This window comes from Osmia bicornis, chromosome 11 (genome assembly GCF_907164935.1).
Source record: "Osmia bicornis bicornis chromosome 11, iOsmBic2.1, whole genome shotgun sequence".
Classification (NCBI taxonomy): domain Eukaryota; kingdom Metazoa; phylum Arthropoda; class Insecta; order Hymenoptera; family Megachilidae; genus Osmia; species Osmia bicornis.
This window is the reverse complement of record NC_060226.1, coordinates 6,228,194-6,250,164: the sequence shown is the minus strand read 5'-3', so window position 1 is coordinate 6,250,164 and position 21,971 is coordinate 6,228,194. Positions and strand designations below refer to the sequence as shown.

The following is a 21,971-nucleotide window of genomic DNA, read 5'->3' as shown; positions in this document are numbered from 1 at the left end:
ACCTATCTATATTTATGAGCTATAAAAAATTATATTTAACCATCTCGCTGCGTTATGAAAACGTGCGAGAAAGAGGTTCGATTTTTGTTGCGAGCATAGAAAAGGAGCAAGTAGGATGGTTTTAAAGTGCCGTGAAAGGGGTTGAATTTCTTTCAAGATTCTCGAGACAGGTCTGTGTTTCTTTGCGACTCGCTCTAGTCGACTTTCACGTGAAATTCGAGAGAAACAGCGGGAGAACACTTTGTTATTATTTCGCCGTGACTGCGATAGAAACATGATTATCGATCGTCTTGAAAATTTTGTATCAATGTTCTTTTCAATTTCCCCGCTGTTCCCGTATCATGAAAAGCTATTAATTCGCCGTCTGAATAAGCGACGCAGGGATTCTTTTAATTAAAACGCGTGCTTTGAGTCAAAATTGCGAGCCATTCGCGTGGGTGTCTTAAGGTTTCCACACAGGAGACCGAGAAGGAGGTGTTGAATAAAGGGATGTGAAAGAAATAAAAGACTCTGAATTAAATGAAAAATGGTCTGAGTACTCTGCTAGTGGTACGAGTCGATATTATGTCAGCCAGTAGAATAAAGAAGTCGGTATCTTATCCTCTTTGTAACAAACAAATTAAAATTTGTTTCGAAACGACAGTCGACGTTTAAACTATCAAGAAAATTCGAAAGAGAAGGCAAGAATCACGGCAAGAACGGTATTTCACCGAGGAAAAAGAAAAAGAAAAAGAAGCGGGAAGTTCTCGTTGCATTCTTAAACGCGCTAGAACGTAAAACACGAAGCAGCTGAAGAAGGGTGGAAACGAGAGGGTGAAAGTTCGAGGAGGGAAGGGATCGTGACTTCGTCGAGCGTCGACCAGAGGGCGGTGGATTTCCAACAACATGGCCGTCTAACATCGACACCCCGTGCAAGTCTCCACGAAGCTGACCAGCCGTATTTCGAGGTAAAGCACCACTTCCAACAACAAGATCAACGAACGCTTATATCTCGTAAGTAAAAACACATTTCCTATGATTTTTCTGCTATGAAATTCTTCCACGAGCATTTACGAAAGATCGCTCACTGCTTCGACTCAAACTGCGTGCTTTGTCCGGTTAAGAAAACGCACCCCTCTAGCGTGTATCTACACCACTCCTTGAATTAGTGTGCGTTCTTATTGGCGATCAATAAATCCGATGGTTTAGCGATGAATTTTATCGAATATTTGGCTAGGATCAATCATAGATATATGTTCTTTGATAAAGAATTGAAAACACCCTTAACAGAGAAGGTTATTCTATTAGAGCCATCTTTGTGTTGTTATCCGTCAAAGAACTCTTGATTCATATTTTAAACGAAATTTTATATAAGGAGATCGTTTTTCAACCCCTTTGGTGCTTTTTTTCAAGAAATCACTGTTCGAATTTTTCAACCTTGAGACGGTGATTTTGTCTTCATAAAATAGCAGATTAATTACACTCTCGGTAAATGGATTTAAACGTGGCCTCTGGATCGTATAATCTTCGTAAGATTGTTATTGTGCGCGTTTTCATTTGGAAAGGGCTTAAAATTCATTTTTGTAATCATTGCTGTTTTTATACCGTAAACTAATTAACTTTTCTCCGTTATCTATTTCAATAGCTTTTTGCAGGTAATCTTCATTAATGAATGGAAATTTCTTAACATCACTCCATCCTAATATCGGATTAAACTTTTTCACTCCCCTAAATTCTGTATTAAACCCAAAGTTCTGAAACGCAGCAAACAAGCAATTACCATGGCTTATATCCTCCAATGAAAAGTATATTTATCTACGATTCACCAGTTTTTTCCAGCGTAGAAAGAAAAAAAAAGTTCTTTCAATAACAATTTAACGATCCATTATCGTCGAAAGCGAGCCTTTTGTTTCTGCAATACGTATGAACGTTTCTGTCTGTCAACGAGACCCTCGTTTCGATCGAACAACCCTCTGTTTCAACCCCATCCCTCGAATTCCTGTAAACGTTTCTGCGTCGTTTACCTTTTTTTTTTCCTGCTGACTCAAGGATAAGGGGAAAAAAGGAGAAGGTATAGCGATCGTTTCTACGTCCTTTGCAGTGTTCCACGATGTTTTGTTAACAGCAGAAGCTGCCACGTCGAGAGGTATTTGTGTCGAACAAAGTTTGAAATATTTTTTCTTTAGTGACTGGTATATTTTGAAAAATTCATCGATTCTTTAGCCAATGGCATTTGTAATCTCATTTCTCGAAAAGTTGATGTCTTCTTCAAAGATACGCTTCATATATTATTTTCTATCCGTAGTACGACGTGCAACACCGTGACACACGCCGTACCATAATCTTTTCATCCCCTGTCACGTTAGAACGTTTATCATTCACGTTCACCGTCGGTCGAAGTGAAATTTTCTGCTACAAATATTTCTAACCTCATTATGGAAGAGCAGCCGTTCGACGGTATTAATTTCGTAGTTAATTAGATGCTACTGTGCGTTCAATTAGCAGCGGTGATCTAATTTTCTCTGCTGACCCGTTTTGTAGCTTCGGCGACGCGACGGGTTACACGCGTCGTCAAACGTGCATCTATTTCATCAGATAAAGCACCGGCAATTATTCGGTGAACATTCGCAAAGTAACATCAATAGCTCGTCAATTATTTCCTGCCTCAAGTCACCATTTATTTACATGTTTTTCTGGTTGAAATTGTCAATTCGTAGGGAATATCGAGTTAAACGGATCGATAACGGTGTTGGTTCGATGATATTCCACTGTGGTCTCAAACTATGTTTGACATTTCACGCGATCGCTTCGGGTTCGATTCAAAGCGGAACGTGTGATTCCGGATCGCTTTAATCTTCCGGTTGGTTGCTTGTATCAACAGGTACGTGAAATTCCCTAGGCGTCTTATAAATTACCACTGTGCTCTAGTTAAATTGTAGCAAACGCTATTAACGTTATATGCTGCTATGAAATTTTATTAGATAATTAATTATAGTAGAGTTCTGTATAGTAGAATAATTTTAATATCGTTTCATAGGCTTCCCTAGAAAAAAATGATTGATGATAATAATTAAAAATAATATGTTTTTCTTTCTAAATCACTTTTAATATTAATATCGTGAAAATCAGGATTTTGTGAATTCCTGCTTTCGCTATATTATCGCCATGGTGGATACGAGCAAGTAATTTTAGCCTGTCTATCGAAAGAAAAAAGGGAGTGGCAAGCATTCGACATGGGTTAAAACTTTGTTTGGTGGTTTAGGATTACTCATCGGCACGAATTCGAGCCGAGATTGATGCCGAAGGTTTGCGAACTTCCATTCGAGTCTTTGCCTCGCTGAAATTCCCTTTTCTCCAGCTTCTTCGTATCAACCTTCCGTCATCGCAAAATATCGAATATCAACGGTAAATGTATCCCGATATGGATATATCGATGGCAAACACGTTTTCCGAACATCATCAGACAATGGTTCGCAGGTGGAACCGAACCGCGTGACCTAAATCGCTTCAACGGTAATTTGTTCTCGAAATACTTTGTTTTGTTCCGCTTAGATTGCTTTTCCAATGACCCACTGTGATCTATTTGAGAAATAACATTCCTCTAGAATCATGGACACGTTTCTTCGTCCCCGATGACTAGCCGGTACGAAACTTTCTTATTAACTACCCATTAAAGACGGTTAATTAGAATACCATGGTTCAATCTATCTCTATTTGTCTTCTCACTTCTGTTCTGCGATCTATTAACGAGAAACAAATTACAAAGAAACGGATCTTCTTTTCCCGATCGAATGAAAGGAAAAGAAAATGAAAAGGAAGGAAGAAATGGTCCCTCTAACACGATCAAACAGACCGCAAGTAATAAAGTCGCAAATTGATCCGACGCCGGGTGGAAAGTTTCAGAGACTTCAACGAGCTTCTCCATCAACTTTCTAGAGGTTAATCACGTGCACCCGCAAAAGTTTACCCCCGAGCCAAAGGTTTTTAGCAACGAACGAATGATCCTTCCTTCGTTCCCCAAGCATCGTCTCTCGAAAACATAACGATTCTTCTTTTCGTTGCTTGAAGTTTCTTCGAAGATATAAAAATCGTCGAAGTCTAAATTCGCTATTATTTATCACGACCTTTCGCGAAAGGACTGTGACCATTTCTTGGCATTTTCTTAACCCTCTCACTCTGGTTCCTCGATCTTTTCTAAGGTCACTCGTTTAAATATACCGCCCAGATATATTGCTGATTAAAAGCTTTGATTACCCTCTTGGCTGGATTCATCAGACCCTTTTTTCACGATCGTATCGTGTACGAGGAAGAGCCGTTGAGAAATGGTAGGTAAAGAAATGGAGAACAGGGGATGAGATGGTAATTTTTTATTTTTTAGTCGAGGCTTTGTGACATTTTTATTCGGCCTTTGTTTCGACGATGTTTGCTCGTTTATCATTGCTGCCACTTTATTATTTCGACTGTGTACCTTTCCCAAGTTTGTATATGATATTGGATTAAATGTAAGTGGTCCTTTTTAAAGAACGAGGTAAACAATCAAATATTTATTTTATTTATCAAATTCTCTCTTTTTTTGTTGCACCTTTAATGGAACATGCAACACCATTTTTTATTTTTATTTACGTTCTGCTTTTTCTATTTATTACGTTTCATTTCGTTGTCCCTTTGACTGGCCATGTGACGGGGGTTACAAAAAATATCCCAATGATTCAACAAAACGTCGAAATGAAACAATGGCGACGATCCTTTTGACGTTTTAATTTTCACCCTCGATATCCAATGTTTTTTTGCTTAAGCATCAACCTTATCGAATTTATGGGCTGATTTAAATAATGAATTCTAATACTGAATAATACTTGGAACAATGTTTGAGTTTCTTCAACGTAGAAATATTTCAAATGATTCGTAGTATCGTTAAATGCTGAAAAAGCATACGATAAATTGGGAGTTTGAATATTTCATGTACGTATCTCGTGAACTCAGGTATTATACAATTACTTGATTATAATATTCATTTACCTTTGTCCATATGAATACATGGTAATGGAACAAGTTATTCGAGACGATGTGGAGAACTTTGGCCCGTTCGCGATTCGAGGAATCACTTCGTGTTATGAAACGAATTATGGTCCCTGGAATGTCCTTTGTTCCGGATGGAAAAGTTTCTCAAACCTTGGAAAACGTACATGGTCATTTGGATTCGTAATTAAACGTCTCTCTGGGCGAGATTGAAAGTTTTATCGTGTAGAAAATTTCAAATATAAACTTTCTATAACTTGCATACCTTGTAAAATAGCTCTGCACCCAAATTAGAGGATTACTGCACTTTCATATCCAATTATCCTGAAAATAAATTATTTCTCTGCTTTTTATTTTGATTATCTGATCGGTACAGTCGCGAGATGGATGATTCTTAATGCTAATGCAATTTGAAAAATCTTCCCTTACGAGGCTTTGTTCCCAGGAGAAAAGAACGTTGAATGTTCTCCAAACCATAACGAGGTTGAAGGTGTTCGTTCCAAGCTCTCGAGAGTCGTAAAAACTGATGCTTGCACAGCTAATTAAGGTACCTCGAGTAAACAGCCTGAAAAATGAGGCAGCTAGGAAAACTACTCTCGTCTGGACCGAATAAAAGCTTTTAAAAAAGGAGAAAATATTGCTAAGATGCCCTTTATCCTTTAGAAAAATCTCTCGTTCTCCCCTTTTATTCTAAAGTCACTGTAGGTCTGAATATTCATTCTTGATTCATCGGAGATGATATATCTTTTAATAAAAGATATTTTATTAAAAAATATGAAAACGTATTGATAAACTGTCTGAAAAAAAATTTTGTTAAATGAAAAATTTGTCTCGGTTACGATGCAAGTAGAAAAAGAAATATATGGTCAGACAGTAAGGTATGGCGAAGAGGGTGGATAGTAGGAAAGCGGAAAAAGAAGCACGCAGCTGAGATAAAGATCTACGAAGACAGAAAGGGGCGTGAGGGGCAATGAAATAGAAGGAAAGGGTGGTGGTAACGGAGGGGGCGAGGGGGTAAGAACGGAGAAACTAGGACGAAAGGTGCGAGCCCAGAATGACGGTGCACTAGCTGGGGCCACTGACATGAGACCGTCCACTTCTATCGAGGGGTGTAGGGCCATTGAATCCGTCGGATTTTCAACCCCGCTACCCTCGCCTCAACGGCAACCTACTTTGCCACCTACCCTTTCTTCGGTTCGTTCCTCTCGTTCGCCGATCGTCTTATTTCGACGATCCGTATCCACCATGCACCGCTCTCGGGAATGATTTCCAGCCGTTATGATATCCTTGACGCTTCCTGGAATGCTTGTGAAAGGCGCACCGATCGATTATACTGTAGATAAACTCGAACTTCCAGGAAATATCAGGGGTAGCGAAGTTTTCGACGAACCTCTCGCTTGATTAAACCGTACGAGGCACTTATAAATTTTTTAAAAGATTCTAGAAACTAGATTTTTTCGTTTATTTGTTAAAATTTTCCAAGTCTGGCGATTTCGAAGGAAAACAAGCTGGAATTTTATCAGACGATGGAATTGAAATTGAAACGATACATTCAATTTCATCCCTTATCGCATCGAATCGTTGCTCCCGATATTTATCGCAGCGTGTGCACAGCAAGAATATTTCAAACGGGAACGTAACTCTTCGAAAGTCGGGATCGTTTCTAGTCCCGCTTCGTTGCGCTTCCGACTTCTTTGTGCGTTCGTTCGATGGATTCCTTGCTGGCGGGCAATGATTCGTAAAATGAAGAAAGGAAAGGCAAGATTTCGAGACCGGAAGCAAAGTGGAACGCCCGATGGAAGGAACAGCACGATATCACAACAAATTCCTCTTTCGTTCTTCTCGCATAATTTCCGAATATTTTTGGTGTCCTTCGAGCTGATTGCATTTATAAAATATGCATCGTGCAATCTACGGAACGATAATACTTGATACACAAATGAAACTTTATGAAATTTCATCTGCCCATCGGATTGTTTTATGCAGTGTCTGACAATTTTAGGCTCATTCTACTTACAACTTCGGTACATGCTGTTTCTTGCTGTTTCCTTTTACCAACGATGCTGCTTTACTGGCTCATTTACATGCAAATAGTTTTGTTACAGTTGCCAGAGATGATGCAGATTCTATACTGAATGTCTGTAGTGAAACGGTCATGTTCTACTTGCTCAACGATGCGAGACTTCCCGTTCGTTTGCCTGCGAATGATTATCTTCCGCTCGTCTGAGCACCGCTAGTCCAATCTACTTGTTAATCCACACTACTTATCGAACTTATTAAAAATCGTTCTTTTCTTGTTTCACATAGAAATGAAATTCTGAAATTTTATTTCATCGTAACGTGATGATCGTCGTTTCTCCTCGTTACTTTTATCATTTTCCTCGTTAATGTGTCCATAAAACATTTTCATTTCCACTAGAAACGAATCTACACTGGCACATTAACATGCCCATAAATTCTTGTTACATTTCATTTTTTTTATCCATTCACCTTATTCTCATTACATTAATGGATCTATAAAACATTTTCCTTGCAACTAGACCACATGTACGCATTAACGTGTTCATAAATTTTTATTACGCTCCAGGTGCTTTTTGCATTATTTTTATTATATTAATATATCCATAAAACGGATTCTGTTTTTGCCACATTTATCAGCATTACCGAAGTGTCTGATTACATAGGTGCTCATTCTACTTGCCTTCTAAACGCTACGAAACAGCAGAACCACATTTTCCCTTCCATTTAAAAGGGAAACACAGTAGGGAAAACTGGTGAATCGATCGAGCAAATAATTTCGACAGTTTGCAAGCTTTTTCCATTCAAAATCTGTACAATCTACACGTACCTCCTCCCACGCGTTTCTGCGTCGAGTCGTTTCACTCTACCCACGCGAAAGTAATTCTACCTAATTGCTCCATCGTTGTCGATCGCGACCAACTTTTCAGGTATAAACTCTTAGACAGATTTTTCTTTCTCGTATATGTAATAAAAATGATAAACGCGTTCTCTTATAAAATATTCGAGCGGGGAAGAATTCTCGAAATTAAAGTTACCATCTGGTCTCGCTTTGAATTTTCCTTCGGTCTTCGTCCCGACCAGGTATACCGAAGGAATTTTCATTTCGTCGAACATGCTCTGAAAAATATGCACCACGAACGACCAGTATTTTTCACGGAGAAATTGCTCCTCTGTCAGCTAATGTTTTCTAAGAAATTTGAAAAATTGCACCTACAGTCTTTCCTATATTAGATTCATCATTTCGAACTTTCTTGATCTGCAAATGAATTTCTTGTTTTCTCTGTCATTGGCGAAAATTTGTTGCTTGAGGAACATGGCTGGTGCGTTAAGTTGGTGGGAATCGCGTGATTCGAAGGATACGGGATCATGGGTGGCAGTTGCTGCGGGCGTAGCTGAAATCTCCGGAGGAGTCGACGGCTTTAAAGTCAGCCGCAACTGCGCTAGCCCGACCGACCGACAAACGGGCAAACTCGGCCACTGGGTCAACGACAGATGCAGCTGGTGCACTTGCACGGAGACTCAACCCTTCCGCGCCCCGTAACCTCCTCCCTCACTCGTCGTGTTTGTTTTTCCTGGTTTTAACATTCGTTGTTGCTTCCCCCCTTGTTTTTTCTACCGTTCCGGATACTCAACCCGGTGAATCCGTAGCGAGAACGAGGAATTATGTGCACTTGAGAATTCGTGTAGTTGTCGCATGTTTGTGTGCAGAGGGATGAGATAAATGCGACGACAGACTGAGTGGAATTTGTGCGAACGTTTTTTACAGCTTTCAGATACATTTTCTTTTTTAGTGATAAAAAATTCGAAATATTATTCATTTAACAAAAAGTTGTTTATAACTAACAGAGCGTTAAAATAATAAAGAATTTAGTATTTAATAATGATTCAAGAGTGGAAAGTGAGGATTCCTAAATGAATGCTTAATTCCTTTAGCAAAATTTTTCTTGTTGTTTCATATTCAAATGAAACATCACCCCCAGTTCTTGAAACAGTAATAATTGAAGGGTAAAAAATGTTTTGTTAGGATTCCAAGAATATTTCCATTGGGAACGATTTGAATACCTTTCATTAATGATATTGAAAAACGTTGTTTAACATTCGAGTAAAGTAATACTCCTTTTAAAACAGCAAATAGGGATTCCTGGTATTTATTAGCGATTCAGGGTGCACTCGAGCTCTGAGAATTACGATGCAATGTTAAAATCAGAAACATTAAACAATTGTAGGTACGTTATATCGAATATTGCCAAAATATTTTATCTTCGTTATTTTTATCTGTTCGCAACAGATAAACAAGCAGAAACAAAAAAAAGTATTCAAACTGGCGCCGTTCAAATTTCCGTTTACAAAAATGTCCAAGTCTCGCAGCAACGAGGAGAAAGAGCGAGACAAAGAGAAAGAGAACGAGACAGAAAAGGAGAAGGGTTGCGAGAAGGAAACGGAAAAAGAGAGCGACAGCGAGAACGAAGATGAGAGAAATGATCGTGTGACGAGCGAGGATAAGGCGAAGGGACAAAAGGTCCATCTACCGATGAATCGACTACGATTGACCGATGAAACTGAATCGAATTTAAAGTCGCCAATGTTTGATTCGAACAGCCTGATGGTGAAGAATGATCCAGCCATACCGAGCTCTCCTCCCCCCTCCTACGAGCACGTTATCGAACAGGTGAACAAATCTAGGTTGACGTGAATAAAGAACCACTTTCTGATTCTCCTTCCATGCTTAACTGCTGCTTCGTCAATTTTTAGTATACACATTGAAAAGAATTGTAAAATGTAGGTCGTTTAAAGGATAAAATTATAAAGTAATTGCTGTGCGAAAATTGGTAGAATGATGGAAAATTGTAGATGGGGTGGAAAAATATTGGCTAGATTTTCTTGCTACTTCAGACACGACTGGAGCACGCAGCCGAGGCGCAGAAGTACGAGGGTGGAAAGAGCCACGGAAACGACGCGTCTGGCGAAGATAATAGAACAAAAGCGCCCAAGATCCTTCACAAGTCGAGCAAAGAGTTGTACAGGGCGGTGGCGAAACAGTGGGGCATCACTTGCAAGATGAGCGACCATTGTAGATGCTTGGATTGTCAGGTAGGTTGTCCTTGCAGAGAAAGAAGAAGCTCGAGTTTCATATTTCGTTATCCAACGGGTTTACGTTCCTTGAATTTAGGTCAGACCTAGCAGTGTTTCCTTGAAATTTCACCCCTTTCAATTTTTCTTGTTTTTGTTTTCCGAGAGTAATTCCGATATTTAACGAACCGTGTATCCGGTAGAAATTTAATGATCCCTGGCTATTGATCAGTTTACCGAGACATCAGATGGAAATGTGAAATGTCTCGTTGGACTATGGATTTGTTTATTAACGTCGGGATTTTCCAGAGCCGCTATTTCGACTGCGAATACGACAAAAACGAACACCAGAAGACTGACGGTGGACTGGGTGCTGGTACACCGATGTTCATCTCGGAGGTGATGCAAGGTTCCGGTTGCGTCCTCCTCTAAAGCACCGGAACAGGGTGACAGGCATCGAGACGGTCTTTGCGTACATTTTCGCAAAGAGGTTCAATTGATTGCGCACAAAAGCACTGGTCGACAGAAACATATTGTGCTCCTTTTCGAGGCTTTGCGATGAAACGAACGGCCAGCTGGAATCTTCTGAAACATTTGAAACTCGTACGATAATGATCGCTGAAAGCTATAGAAATAATTCATTGGAATTTTTATTTGAAGAATTATCTTCTTCTATCGTAAGTGTACTGTCTGATATTCGTGTGTATATTTAAGAAGATATTCGAGGAAAACAAAATGAGTGGTAGTTTGTATTTTTGGAAGACGAAGTTGATATTGAGGATAGAGTTTTAAGGTTCGATGGAAGTTTTAAGAATGTTTCAAATATAAATTCGTGATGATGTTACTTTTTGTCTTTTTTGGAAAAAAAAAAACAGAGGCATGAAATTGTCAATTTTCATTCGATGGTAGAGGATTTTATTGGCGAACGCTCGACCAATTTGTAGGATAAACGTTGAAACGCCATCGTTATTGGGCTCTGCCGTCTTCGCATCATAGACGAAACGTGCAAGTACAGTGTATTTGATCTCCCCAGATCGATTTTAAATTCCGTTAAGTTAATCAACTGAATTAGCTGGACCAATTTACACTTGGAATTCACTTGAAACAGAGAGCTCTTGAATCTTTCATATCTCTTCCCTCGTTCGAAGGGAAATATTCCGTCTATTTTGGAAATTCTCACCTTGCGTAGGTTTCTCTCGATCATTTGTCTGGGGGAATAATGAAAAACTACGAGTTAACGTTAATATTAGCCACGTTGTAATTCAGTGTGTACACAATTAATCGAGTCTGTAAAGGCGAGTAACTACATTTTTTTTTCTCCGTTAGATCATTTTTGAAAGATCTCTTGCTCGAGAAATGAGATCGACAATTATTATTTGTCAATTTTTGTGAAACTTTCACGCGTTTATTTACAAAAATATCTGTACTTTGCATCCCTCGACAACGACGAGCAGGCCTATTTTATCATTTTATGCATCCAATGAATTTTGGAAAGCATTCAGTTTCATTCTCGTTTCTCGAGCAAGAGAAATGAAATACCGTGCGACAGAGGCACCTTAGATATATATGTGTAATTTAACAATCGTAAACTCCATCGATTTCGAAGGAAATCGAGACTCGAAACACATGAAAGTATTATAGAATCGAGTGTCGAGCGATAACGCTTGCTTGCAACTATTTTCGCGCAAGACAACCATGGAAACTTATAAAAGGGAACCCGAAAGGGTCATTTCGTAATGAATATTCTTCAATGTATGTACACTTTCGTTGATTAACAGTTCATAGCGAAGTACATTTTTATTCGAACAATCTTTGTGTTCTTTGAAATCGATATTTCATCTGATACAAATCTGATTTATCGTTCGAATTAGAGAAATTTTGACAAATTTTGACAAATTTTGACAAAGCTTCACCCCGTTGAAAACACGGTTTTAGGCCTTCGGAATCGCGGCGAATACCGCTTCGTTCTTTGACGATTCTGTAATTTCCGCTGGTCGCAAAGGAAGTAGCCGATACTCTCGAGAAGAAACGCGATCGAAGATCGTGTGTCGATCGATTCAATTTGAAACATAATACAGTACCTGCCTACATATATACTTTGTCTCTTCGAGATACATTACTTGTTACCGAAGATACTCAAGGTTCTTTTGTACCTCGCGCTAAGAACACGAGAGGCACACGTGACGGATACGAATAGAAGAATCCACGAAGTTATTTGCATTGCCAAATCAGTTTTTTCTATCGACGGGAAACCGTCTTCTTTTATAAAGAACCCTGCGCGATCCTCTCTTCTACTCGCGCGATAGGTTGTTCGAAATTAAAGGGGAAACATTCGTTCGCTGAAATACAGCTACTTTATTCTTTTATATTCGACAACTGATCGCGCTAATTACACGATTTTTCACCGCCGATATAATCATTTCATTTTACGATTAATTGGAGTGTGTGCACAAAGGTAGACTAAAAAGGAAACGCGACAGGAAACGAGATACGTGTATAGTATTTTTTTTGGCGCCGCGGATTTTTCATTAACGTCGTCGTCGGACCCGCAAATTATAAAAATTATAAGAATTATTATTATTCTCTGTAATGTGTAACGTATAACGTGTAATACTCATGATATCGTAATGATTGTATTGAAATATTGATATTATTACGCGACGATGTAATTATTGATGCAAATTTTCAGTGTGTTAGAAAAAGTCACTTCGATCTGACGATGAAATTAATCAGGAATCCAGCCGTATTTTGACATCTCCGTGATCACTGTAGATCATAAATATTAACCCTCTAGAACAACCAGGAATAAGAGAAATAATCTTACACTTTACGTTTGAAATTCTAAAATTATCAAAATACATATTGAACTTTATCGAAAAATCATTTATTTTTCTGGTTTACTTTTTCAATTTAAAATTAGGTGACATTTAAGCGGAGTTGTTCTAACTTAACGGTGAATAAAAAAATCTGTGAAAGTGGTATTAGAAAATTTAGAAAGAAGATTATATACATCGTCTTTCGTTGTTGTTGCAAATCGTCAATTTCCTCGCAACGATATACATACATACTGTCGTAGAACACAGAATCCGTACAATTTAGCCTGATAAGCTGCAGTTTCTAAACGCGACACACACAGTTTGCCGATAATTATTCGGATTTTTTATATTAACTGTCAGGGTGTTGAGAACGTCAAATGGAATCGAAACAACGCAGAGAAAGGGATGAAAAACTTTGCTTTCATTTTCTTTGGTAAACGTGCGATATTGCAGCCTGACTCAGCACGTGTATGCATGTCGTTTATTCCGCGTATGTGTACGTTGTATAGAAAGCAAAAGGAACGACGAGTTCCATAGAGAACGTTGACTGTAAAACTCGATGTATTCTGATAAGTTCGCACCAATAAAAGAAAAATGGCCTAAATGACCACCGTATATCTGTTTCTCTGTACAGATAATAGATATTCTTTATATCAGCTCGTAGTTTCCGTTCCTTATTCCTGTTAGTATGCAACCCGGTTTTTTGTTGCAACGATTGCCTGCAACCAGGCGCTTTTGAAATAATTTTACATAAACAAAAGAAACGATTATAGCTGAACAATGTGTTACGAGAATAGTAAAAATTCATCGATTTTTGTAAATATTAACGATCGAATAATTAAACGATCAGCGAGGTTTGAATATTTAAAATGTCTCGTGTGTCTGGATCGAACGTGTCGCAACGAGAGACATGGTTGTTAGATAACATTATTGAGGCTCTCGTTTCACGATACGAAGACATACGTGCAACAAGATTGCTCGAGCAACGTGAACGCTGAATGATCGCACGATTTAAAGCCGCAACCTTGCTCCTTTCCAACAATTTGTACCGTTGCATCTGACGTAAGCTTGCAGTAATAATTCACCGTGCGTTCTTTGCGTCACGATTCGATTCCGCTCGATGAAAACCTCGGCCAAGAGATGATTCGTTGCGTAACAACGCGGTTAAACATTTTATACGACGTACAGTTTCAAGAGAGTATCACGTTCTGGTATTTGAAGGAACTGTTCTTTATAGAGCTACGAAGGATAATTATATTTCTTACTTTTTTAGGAAAAGGGTTAACTTTTATTACACAGTCTCGGTTTAGAATCGAATAAATAAACATAAAGAAGGATTCTACGAGAAAACCGAGAATCTAACAGGTGGTCGTCACAATTTCGCGCCATTTAATTCGACGCGCGATTATCAGTCGGCGTCCTTGGTGTAATTTTCTGTTAACTTGCATTCCGGTTTTTTTCCTCGATCATAAATAAACGACCAACAATTTGTTGCCAGTTACAAGTCCGGCTTCTCCGCGATGACGACACGGGTTCACCCATGTGTGCGAAACAGATGTCACACGTGTGTTCTTCGATCCGCTTTTTGCCAGACGCGTTCCGCTTTTGCTTTCATTCTTCCTGTCACTTTTCGATGAATTTAACGTTTTATCTACCGGATGGCAATTAATCAAATTTTCCATACCATCGTACTTCCTCATCATTACCCCTGGTAATTACAAATCTTAATTAGTCCAATTTCGATTATTCATTCCACAGTCACAATTTACAAAACGACTATAATTATACGTTAGAATTTCCAAAGAAAAGAAATTATTTCTTTTCACCCCCTTACTCGTCCATTACCCGATACGATCCCCTCGTTTGGTCTCATTAATCAACCAAACTCCGCTCATCCTCTCTCATTAAACTTTAATCTCTCTGTCTCTCTCTCTCTCTCTCTTTCATTATTTCTCTATCCTTCTTCATTGTACAAACAACATACACACTGTCGTTCCCTCTCTTCTCGACATTCTCTCCCTCTGCGCTCGTCCATCCGCTCGTCCCTTCGTCTACTCGCTCGTCTCCTCTCGAAGCCAGTCAGCTCGGTATCGCATTATGCTACGGTCACAACGGTGGATTGTGCATCTTATTTGTGACTGTAACCTCGTCCGTTCTATACCTGGGATCGGTACGACGTGACCCAGCAACCTTTGGCATGCTCGTCCGCTGGAAAAATGGGAAAAACCGCCAGCAAATTGAAATCACGCAGGAGCCAGAGTCAGTGTCACATCCTTGTCTCTTCTTTCTTTTTCTTTTTCTTTTTTTTTTAATTTGACGAGCGAGAAATTTGAATGAAAGTGCAAAATGATTTTTCCGTGTGGGTCGAGGTGCGCGGTGTTGAATGCGAACGCATGATCGAGCGAATGATACGTTCGATGAAAGGTGAAAGGTGAGTAATGAGACTCAATGATTCAGGGAACACGTGTTGCGGGCACTCGACGCGTTCATGAGTGAAATTACTGGAGTACTATAGATGTTACACAGTGATGATTTTCATTTCATTGATCGAAAACAGAATTTGGCGGGCGATCGAAGAACTGTTTTATCGATGTGTAACGCGGTTGATACACCTGTAAACATTTTTCTTTTTTATTTACCAAGTGACGTGTTACTGACGGTGCAGCCGGAAATGCGATGATACCGAGAAGATGAATTCAAAATATGAAATAAAATTCTTCTTGAATTGATTCTATCTTCCGATCGTTCAATTCTACGCTTAATTATTTAAATGAGCGGATACGATCAAAGTATCTACATTTGAATTTTTCTAAAATTAGTGTCACAGTTTCTCTTTTTTTTTCTTTTTCTATGTTTCACGGGAATTTTGTGTTTCGAAACGTTGGCTCGTCGAAAGTTTCGTTAACCTGTGTCTTGAAATTCTCGGTAACATAGTCAACAACAGTGTACGCGTAAAATTGAGATTCCTGTCACGAGGAAAACGTGCATATAATTACGTGGCAAGAGAGGAAACGCAGGTGAATAAAAGATCCTCCCTTTTTCTCTTTATACCAAGTACTCACGATTGTCGATGACAAGGAAAAGCTTGCTTCTTTAGAAATATTAACATTCTTTTTATCTCACCAAAATACGTTTGCGACAGATTTTGAAACTTAGTTAAAATTCCGTGCGTTCGCAAGAATAAAATACTCCACGTATTTGGGTCATAATGAGAAACGTCTTATTTGCATCCTCCCACTGTATCAAATTCTCAACTCGCCCCGTTCGCAACGTTAATGAAAAATTTATGAAGCTGCAACAGGTGATTCCGCTCTTTCAATGTGTGGGTTAAACAATTAGTTTAATAACTCTTTAACAAACGCAATTTCAGTAACAAATTAATTTTTATTTTTTCCATACTCTTTATGATACAATTTACATTTAAATATTCATAACAAACGTGTTAACATAAATTACACGAATATCTTATCGACGAACAAAATTTCTCCTATCTATTTTACAATCGGAATCAACAAAAATGTCGCGAGAGAATGTGTTCCGAAGAATACGTTGAACGGTCGTTTCGTGGTGACAAACGACGTGTATCGTGGCTCTTTCGCTCGATAGTGGCACACGAAACGTTGCATAGTTATCTCGGTAAACGTGGCGCTTATCAGTGTCGCCAGGTATTACGTGGAACGAGCAAGCGAGCGGCGCAAAACACACCTGCATTCCAACGTTCGCTTTTTCGAGCAGACCCAAAACCACGTCTCTTGCCTGTCCTTTCCTTCCGAGGGTTCTGCACCTCCTCCGTCCTCGCAACAGGGTGTCCTTTCCATTCTTGTCAGCTGGTAGAATAAAATTTTCGACCACCCTGAAAATCATGGAAAAAGAGAAATGCTATTTTCGAAACATGAGAAGACAATGGTCGAAAGTGTAGAAAGGTTTTCCAAGAAAATATAGGATGTTTGCTTCCTGCGAGTATGGAAAAATAATTCTATCGATTTCCCAAAGGAAAGTTACTGAAATAGCAAACAGATATCGAGGCAATAGGAAACAGAGCGGAACTGGAACGCTCCAAAACGCAGACGAAGTGACGCGAACGTGAAAAATCCGCGCGACGGATAGAATTCAGCAGGTTCGAGGCGGATGAAAGCCGGCCTGTAGCGAAAAATCGTGAAGTTTCAGTGGGGAACGAGCCGGTGTTCGCCAGTGGAAAGGATCGGGAACAGGTTTATATCGGCGCGTGTGAACGGAGCGAAAGCAAGCTCAGTTTCTGATCGACTCTGCCGAAGATCCGCGCGTGATCCGCTCGAAATTCGCGCCTGTCCACGATAATCAGCAAAATTTATCGGTACGATAATAGTGTCGAAAGTTCTCGTTGAACGAACGTTGATTTTGTTGAATCGAAGGCCTGTTTAATGATTGAGGTAACAGAAGGCTGGATTGGAGCGTGGGTTGTTAAGGCTACACCTGTGGTCGCCGAGCGTGAATGAAGCTGTGAATCCAGTCCAAATTCCAACCTATCATGCTACGTTAAGTAACCTTCTTTTTTTTTATCGAGACTGAAGAATCATTCTCGATCATGTAAATCAAAGTGGAAGATTTTTTCAATTAAATAAGTGATAACATCTGAGAGAAACTGAGGATGCGATTCATTAGTGTTGATGTGGATACTGTGAAATTAATTAATTTCAAGACTAATTATGATGTTTTTTAAAAATCATCAAGAGTTTTATAAATGATTATGAAGAATAATATGAAAGATGTTTTTCTTAGATTTCTCAGAAGTGATAGTAATAAGAGAATGATAACATCCAACCAGTCTTAATAATAAAGAACATCTTTCATCGAGAAGAAGAATAGAATCTGTGGAGCAAAAGCGAAACGCGATCGGAGGTATCAGCGTGCTGTTTTCGTCGAATCGAGTGCGCGTCCAGTCGAGTGTCAGATAAGATGCGCTAACTGCATCGACCGCGTGGAAGATTAAGCAAAATAAAAGCGAACGATACAGAGGAGCGATGGTATTCGTGTTCGCGATAACTGGTATCGGTTGGCTTCGTTTTACAACCTTTCGATCGGTCTGTCCGTGCGGCGAATAAAACATCGGTTCGAAATTATAATTGATCGAAAGAACGGTGACGCGATCGACACGATCCAGCGCGCGGATTGCGATGATCGTGAGCGACAAGGATCGCGCGCAGAAAAGTACCGGCATGCGTGAGTATAACAGAAAGAAAGAGAAGGAAATTTGATTGGTGATTGTTTAGAAGTCGATCGATTTGACTTTTCGATACGATTAGAAAGAATGAAACGAGCCTTGAAGGAGATAAGAATTTTTTAAAAACAAACGTTTCAATCGTTTTGTTCGCGACTAATTTATTTACAACGATATTCGACAGGCATAGCATGGAGCTTCCGGTTTCCATCTATGGGCACCCTACAGAATCTAGGCGCCAGTGGTCGTCGTCGAAAGAAGAACGGCATATCCTCTTCAGCCTCTTGTAAGGATCTCTGTCATAAGCGACACACGGTCCACCTGCAACCGGAAGTAATTATTCAGAAGGAACCGTCGCTGTTCGTGACGCCGCCATCGCCGGAGGATTCGAGCGAGGAGAATCAAAGGTAACTTATCAATTTGCTGACTAATTTCTGTTACTTCAATTTATGATATTTCAAATGAGTTATCCTTCGGAAGTGGAATAAAAAGATTGCTTTCGAGGAGGACATAGTGGTAGAACTACTCGAGGAGGCTGGAAATGATGGACCCTCGAATAAAATGGAAACAGAAGATGTCCCTCCTTCGGAGAAGATCCTGAAAGGACTTTTCCAGGGAGTGAAGTCGAAACTGTTACGTTATAACTTATGAATTAGTCTGTCGGAGGGTATGCCAAGGTATAGTACCGGTTACGAAAACATATAATGGAGCCAGCAGGTCTCGAACCGGTTTTCCTCGATCTTTGCCTTCGAAGTGACGTTCTCCCTTAGGCAACTAGCCGGGGAATCCTGTAACGGAAGGACAGCACAATGGGGGAAACTGTAAACGTTCCCTTGTAAGCTTGTAGCTGTTTCATAATTCCTTTGAAAATCTTGTTCATCCTTGTCTTCCATCTTCCTTCTCGTCGCGGCATTATCGAATGGTAAGATAAGAATGTCCTTGGATTCTTTGGTACCCTGAAATTTAACCCGGTGATCCTTGAACGGCCTTGGAAGCCAAGGACATTAATCTGGAACCGTATCGTCCATTACCTACCGCATTCGCTGTTGAATTTTAACCCGTTTCTATATTTAGAGTTGCACCAGTCATCGTTGCAAATCGCGGTTCGTCGTACGAATGACGAAAACGATTTTCAGCCATTGGCAACGTTTATAAATAGATAACGAGCAATTCAAATGGAAGCGGGCGAAGCGATTCCCAGAAATTCGCGACGTACCTTATCTCCAGAAGCGTATCAGATACGCGCGATCCATCAAAAGTATCGAGAAAGTAATGAATTATAGAGAAGGGATGATTTCGAGTTTCATGATTTTGAAAAATTTACATATTGGCAAGCGGAATAGGAATAGCGTTGGAATAGGAAAGTTGCATTCTTATCGGCAGGTGAAACAGTTCGTAGAACATTATCAAATAATCAATATTAGACTATGAAGATATTGCTCGACAAATTTCAGTAGCAGCTACTGGATAACGGGCCATAGTACCATGTGTTAGGGTATACACACCCTGTGTAATCAAATAGCCAAATTTATTTTCTTATTCGAGGAACAGGCATAGGGTAACGTATACAGTTGTTAACCCCTACAGAATAATCGATCCTTTTTCTAAAAAAGGAAGAAATATAACGCGTTCCTTAAACCCCCGTATGGCGGACCATGGAGGAAGGCCTAATATATTGCGTTGCCCTGTAATATATTTGAATTATTTTGATAAATCTTTCCGTCACCGTTTGTTTAAAAAAGGAAAATGACTTAGAGCTACGGAATGTGTATTTTTAGATGAAAAGATAACATTCGTTGTTATTCGGTTTCGACAATAAAAGGTGCTGATAAGTTTCGTTTCGAACATTTTATTGGGTGTTCAACGTAAAAGAATATAAATCAATTGAATCTATACTTCTACCGTTACTGTGCCCATCAATTTTATGCAACATTATCGATCATTCGTGACCACCCCAAGCGTAATCGCCCTCCTCCCGCATTCTTACATCAGCATCGAACAATGCATAACCCTTTCTTCGACGAATGTAAACAAAAAGACCGCCACAGATGCGTTTCCATGCGTTCCAGGACGCTTATCGAACGCCCTGTTCAACGCAGGCGCGCCTCCACCCCGTATGTAACCTCCCCCCACTTCCCGAACAGATCAATAACCCCCCCCCCCCGATGTTATCGACTAGACCCCATGAAACCCACGAAACTCTGAATCTCGAAAAGTCGAAGGGAAGAATTATTCGAAAGAACGTCGTCTATGATGAAAAAGCAGTCGTGAACCGACGAGACGCAAGCGTGGATGAACGGAGACCGATTCGACACGATGGATCTGTTCCAGTAACGTAAACTTGCCCCTTCATAAATCATTAATTTTACTCTTATAATACTTGAATCATTAGTTTATCATTAAAATTCTTTCATAGACTTCGAATAGTCTTCGTTTGAATTTAAGATAATTATACACTGGTGGCGTTGAAATAAAAGAAGCTTAATGTTTTCCTTAGACGTAGCCGCGACGAAGTCGTCGTCCCTTTCTTCCTGATCTATTAATACCCCGCGGTGCGCCCCTCGAAGGTCCTCCAAAAATACGGCCCTGTTCTCGCGTCGTGGCTTTCCACGCACATAGTTCAGTGGGGTGCGCGCGCTCGGCCGGTGAGCCGTGTGGCCAAACCCTATCTGTCCTCACAATTTTCTCTAAACAGTCCGACAGAGATTCCATTAACACGATTTTATCGAATTTCAATTTTTTTTTGGGAGAGGGTAGAAACTTGAGAAAGAGAGGCGAAGGGTGATAAGGGTGGCGAGATGTGAGGTATTCACGGTGGAAACTTGTGTGTTTTTCACTCAGATTTTCGGAGGCGAAGAGCGACGAAACGGAGGAGGAAGAGGTGGCGATCAGAAGGGAGGAGCGGGACTCTTGTTTGGGTGAATCCCTCGCGAAAAGGGTTGACAGCAACGACTACTCCAATCTACCGATGGTGAGTGAAGGTTTCGATATTAGAACAAACTTTGTTTCTTTCATTCGTTTAGCGAGGTTGAATTAAGGAAGTGAAAAGTGAAAATTTTAGTGAATAAAACTATCCCTTTTTGTGGATAATTGTGAGCGATAGAAGGTCTTGGTTCATAGAATGGTATTTTTAGCTTGGACATGTGTTTCACCCATTTAGTCTGAACGTCCTCATTTAGGGATACTAAATTTGAAGTTTTTTAGAGCATTGAAATAAATAATTCTAGATAGGATCGATTAAACAGAAATGTATAACGTATCGTTTTATTTGAGAGCCTCTAATGAAACCTAACGCGAATTGATAATTGATTCGTTTCTGTTACCGACTTGATAAACCAGCTTTCACACGTGACACGCCAAGTCGCTCGATGGATCAAGTACTCAAGGCTGTTCTTGTTAAGCCAATCTTGCGGTCTCGCAGAGTCCAGACACTTCTTGGTTAATTGACGCGACCGTCTTATAGAAGAAATGATGTATAGTAATCGTTAACTCCTTTTTTCATAGATTGATATTAAAGAAAGTCATACGTACCGATTATTAAAAGAATTAGAAAAAATTAAGCTATTTCATTTGTAACCGACCGAATAGAAACTTTAGGATTAAAATTACAATAATTCAGGAGCCACCGGAGGAGTCGACACGCAAACTTCTGGAGCGAGAACTTCGACTCCTGGATCCTAGAGATCTGAGATCTCACGCCTGGTACCATGGTAGTACTCTTCGGGGTGGCAGAAAGGGCGCTGAAGCGGAAGTGCCCAACGACGGCGACTTCTTGGTTCGCGACTGTGCCTCGCAACCCGGAAACTATGTGCTCACGGTTCGATGGAAGGGTCAACCGCTTCATTTCGTTATCAACAGGGTGAATAGCC

At 39.8% G+C, this 21,971-nt stretch overlaps 2 protein-coding genes across 6 annotated transcripts in view; both read left to right on the top strand.

The window, feature by feature from the left end:
- Positions 1-21,971, top strand: part of LOC114873808 (breast cancer anti-estrogen resistance protein 3 homolog) — a 104,833-nt gene that overhangs the window by 80,198 nt on the left and 2,664 nt on the right. For 3 of the 5 annotated variants that reach the window (XM_029182519.2, XM_029182518.2, XM_046287686.1), the window contains 3 exons: positions 18,287-18,509; positions 20,944-21,073; positions 21,722-21,961. In XM_029182519.2, the coding sequence (XP_029038352.1) occupies positions 18,287-18,509; positions 20,944-21,073; positions 21,722-21,961 (593 nt within the window). Of the gene's footprint in view, positions 1-14,421; positions 15,165-15,193; positions 18,105-18,286; positions 18,510-20,943; positions 21,074-21,721; positions 21,962-21,971 lie in introns of those variants that run through there. The other 2 variants (XM_029182521.2, XM_029182520.2) reach the window with 2 other exon arrangements.
- On the top strand, positions 653-13,520 carry LOC123988289 (myb-like protein X). Its single transcript, XM_046287687.1, has 4 exons — positions 653-993; positions 9,308-9,688; positions 9,913-10,110; positions 10,399-13,520. The coding sequence occupies exons 2-4, from the start codon at positions 9,371-9,373 to the stop codon at positions 10,519-10,521; spliced, it is 639 nt and encodes a 212-aa protein (XP_046143643.1). The 5' UTR covers positions 653-993; positions 9,308-9,370; the 3' UTR covers positions 10,522-13,520.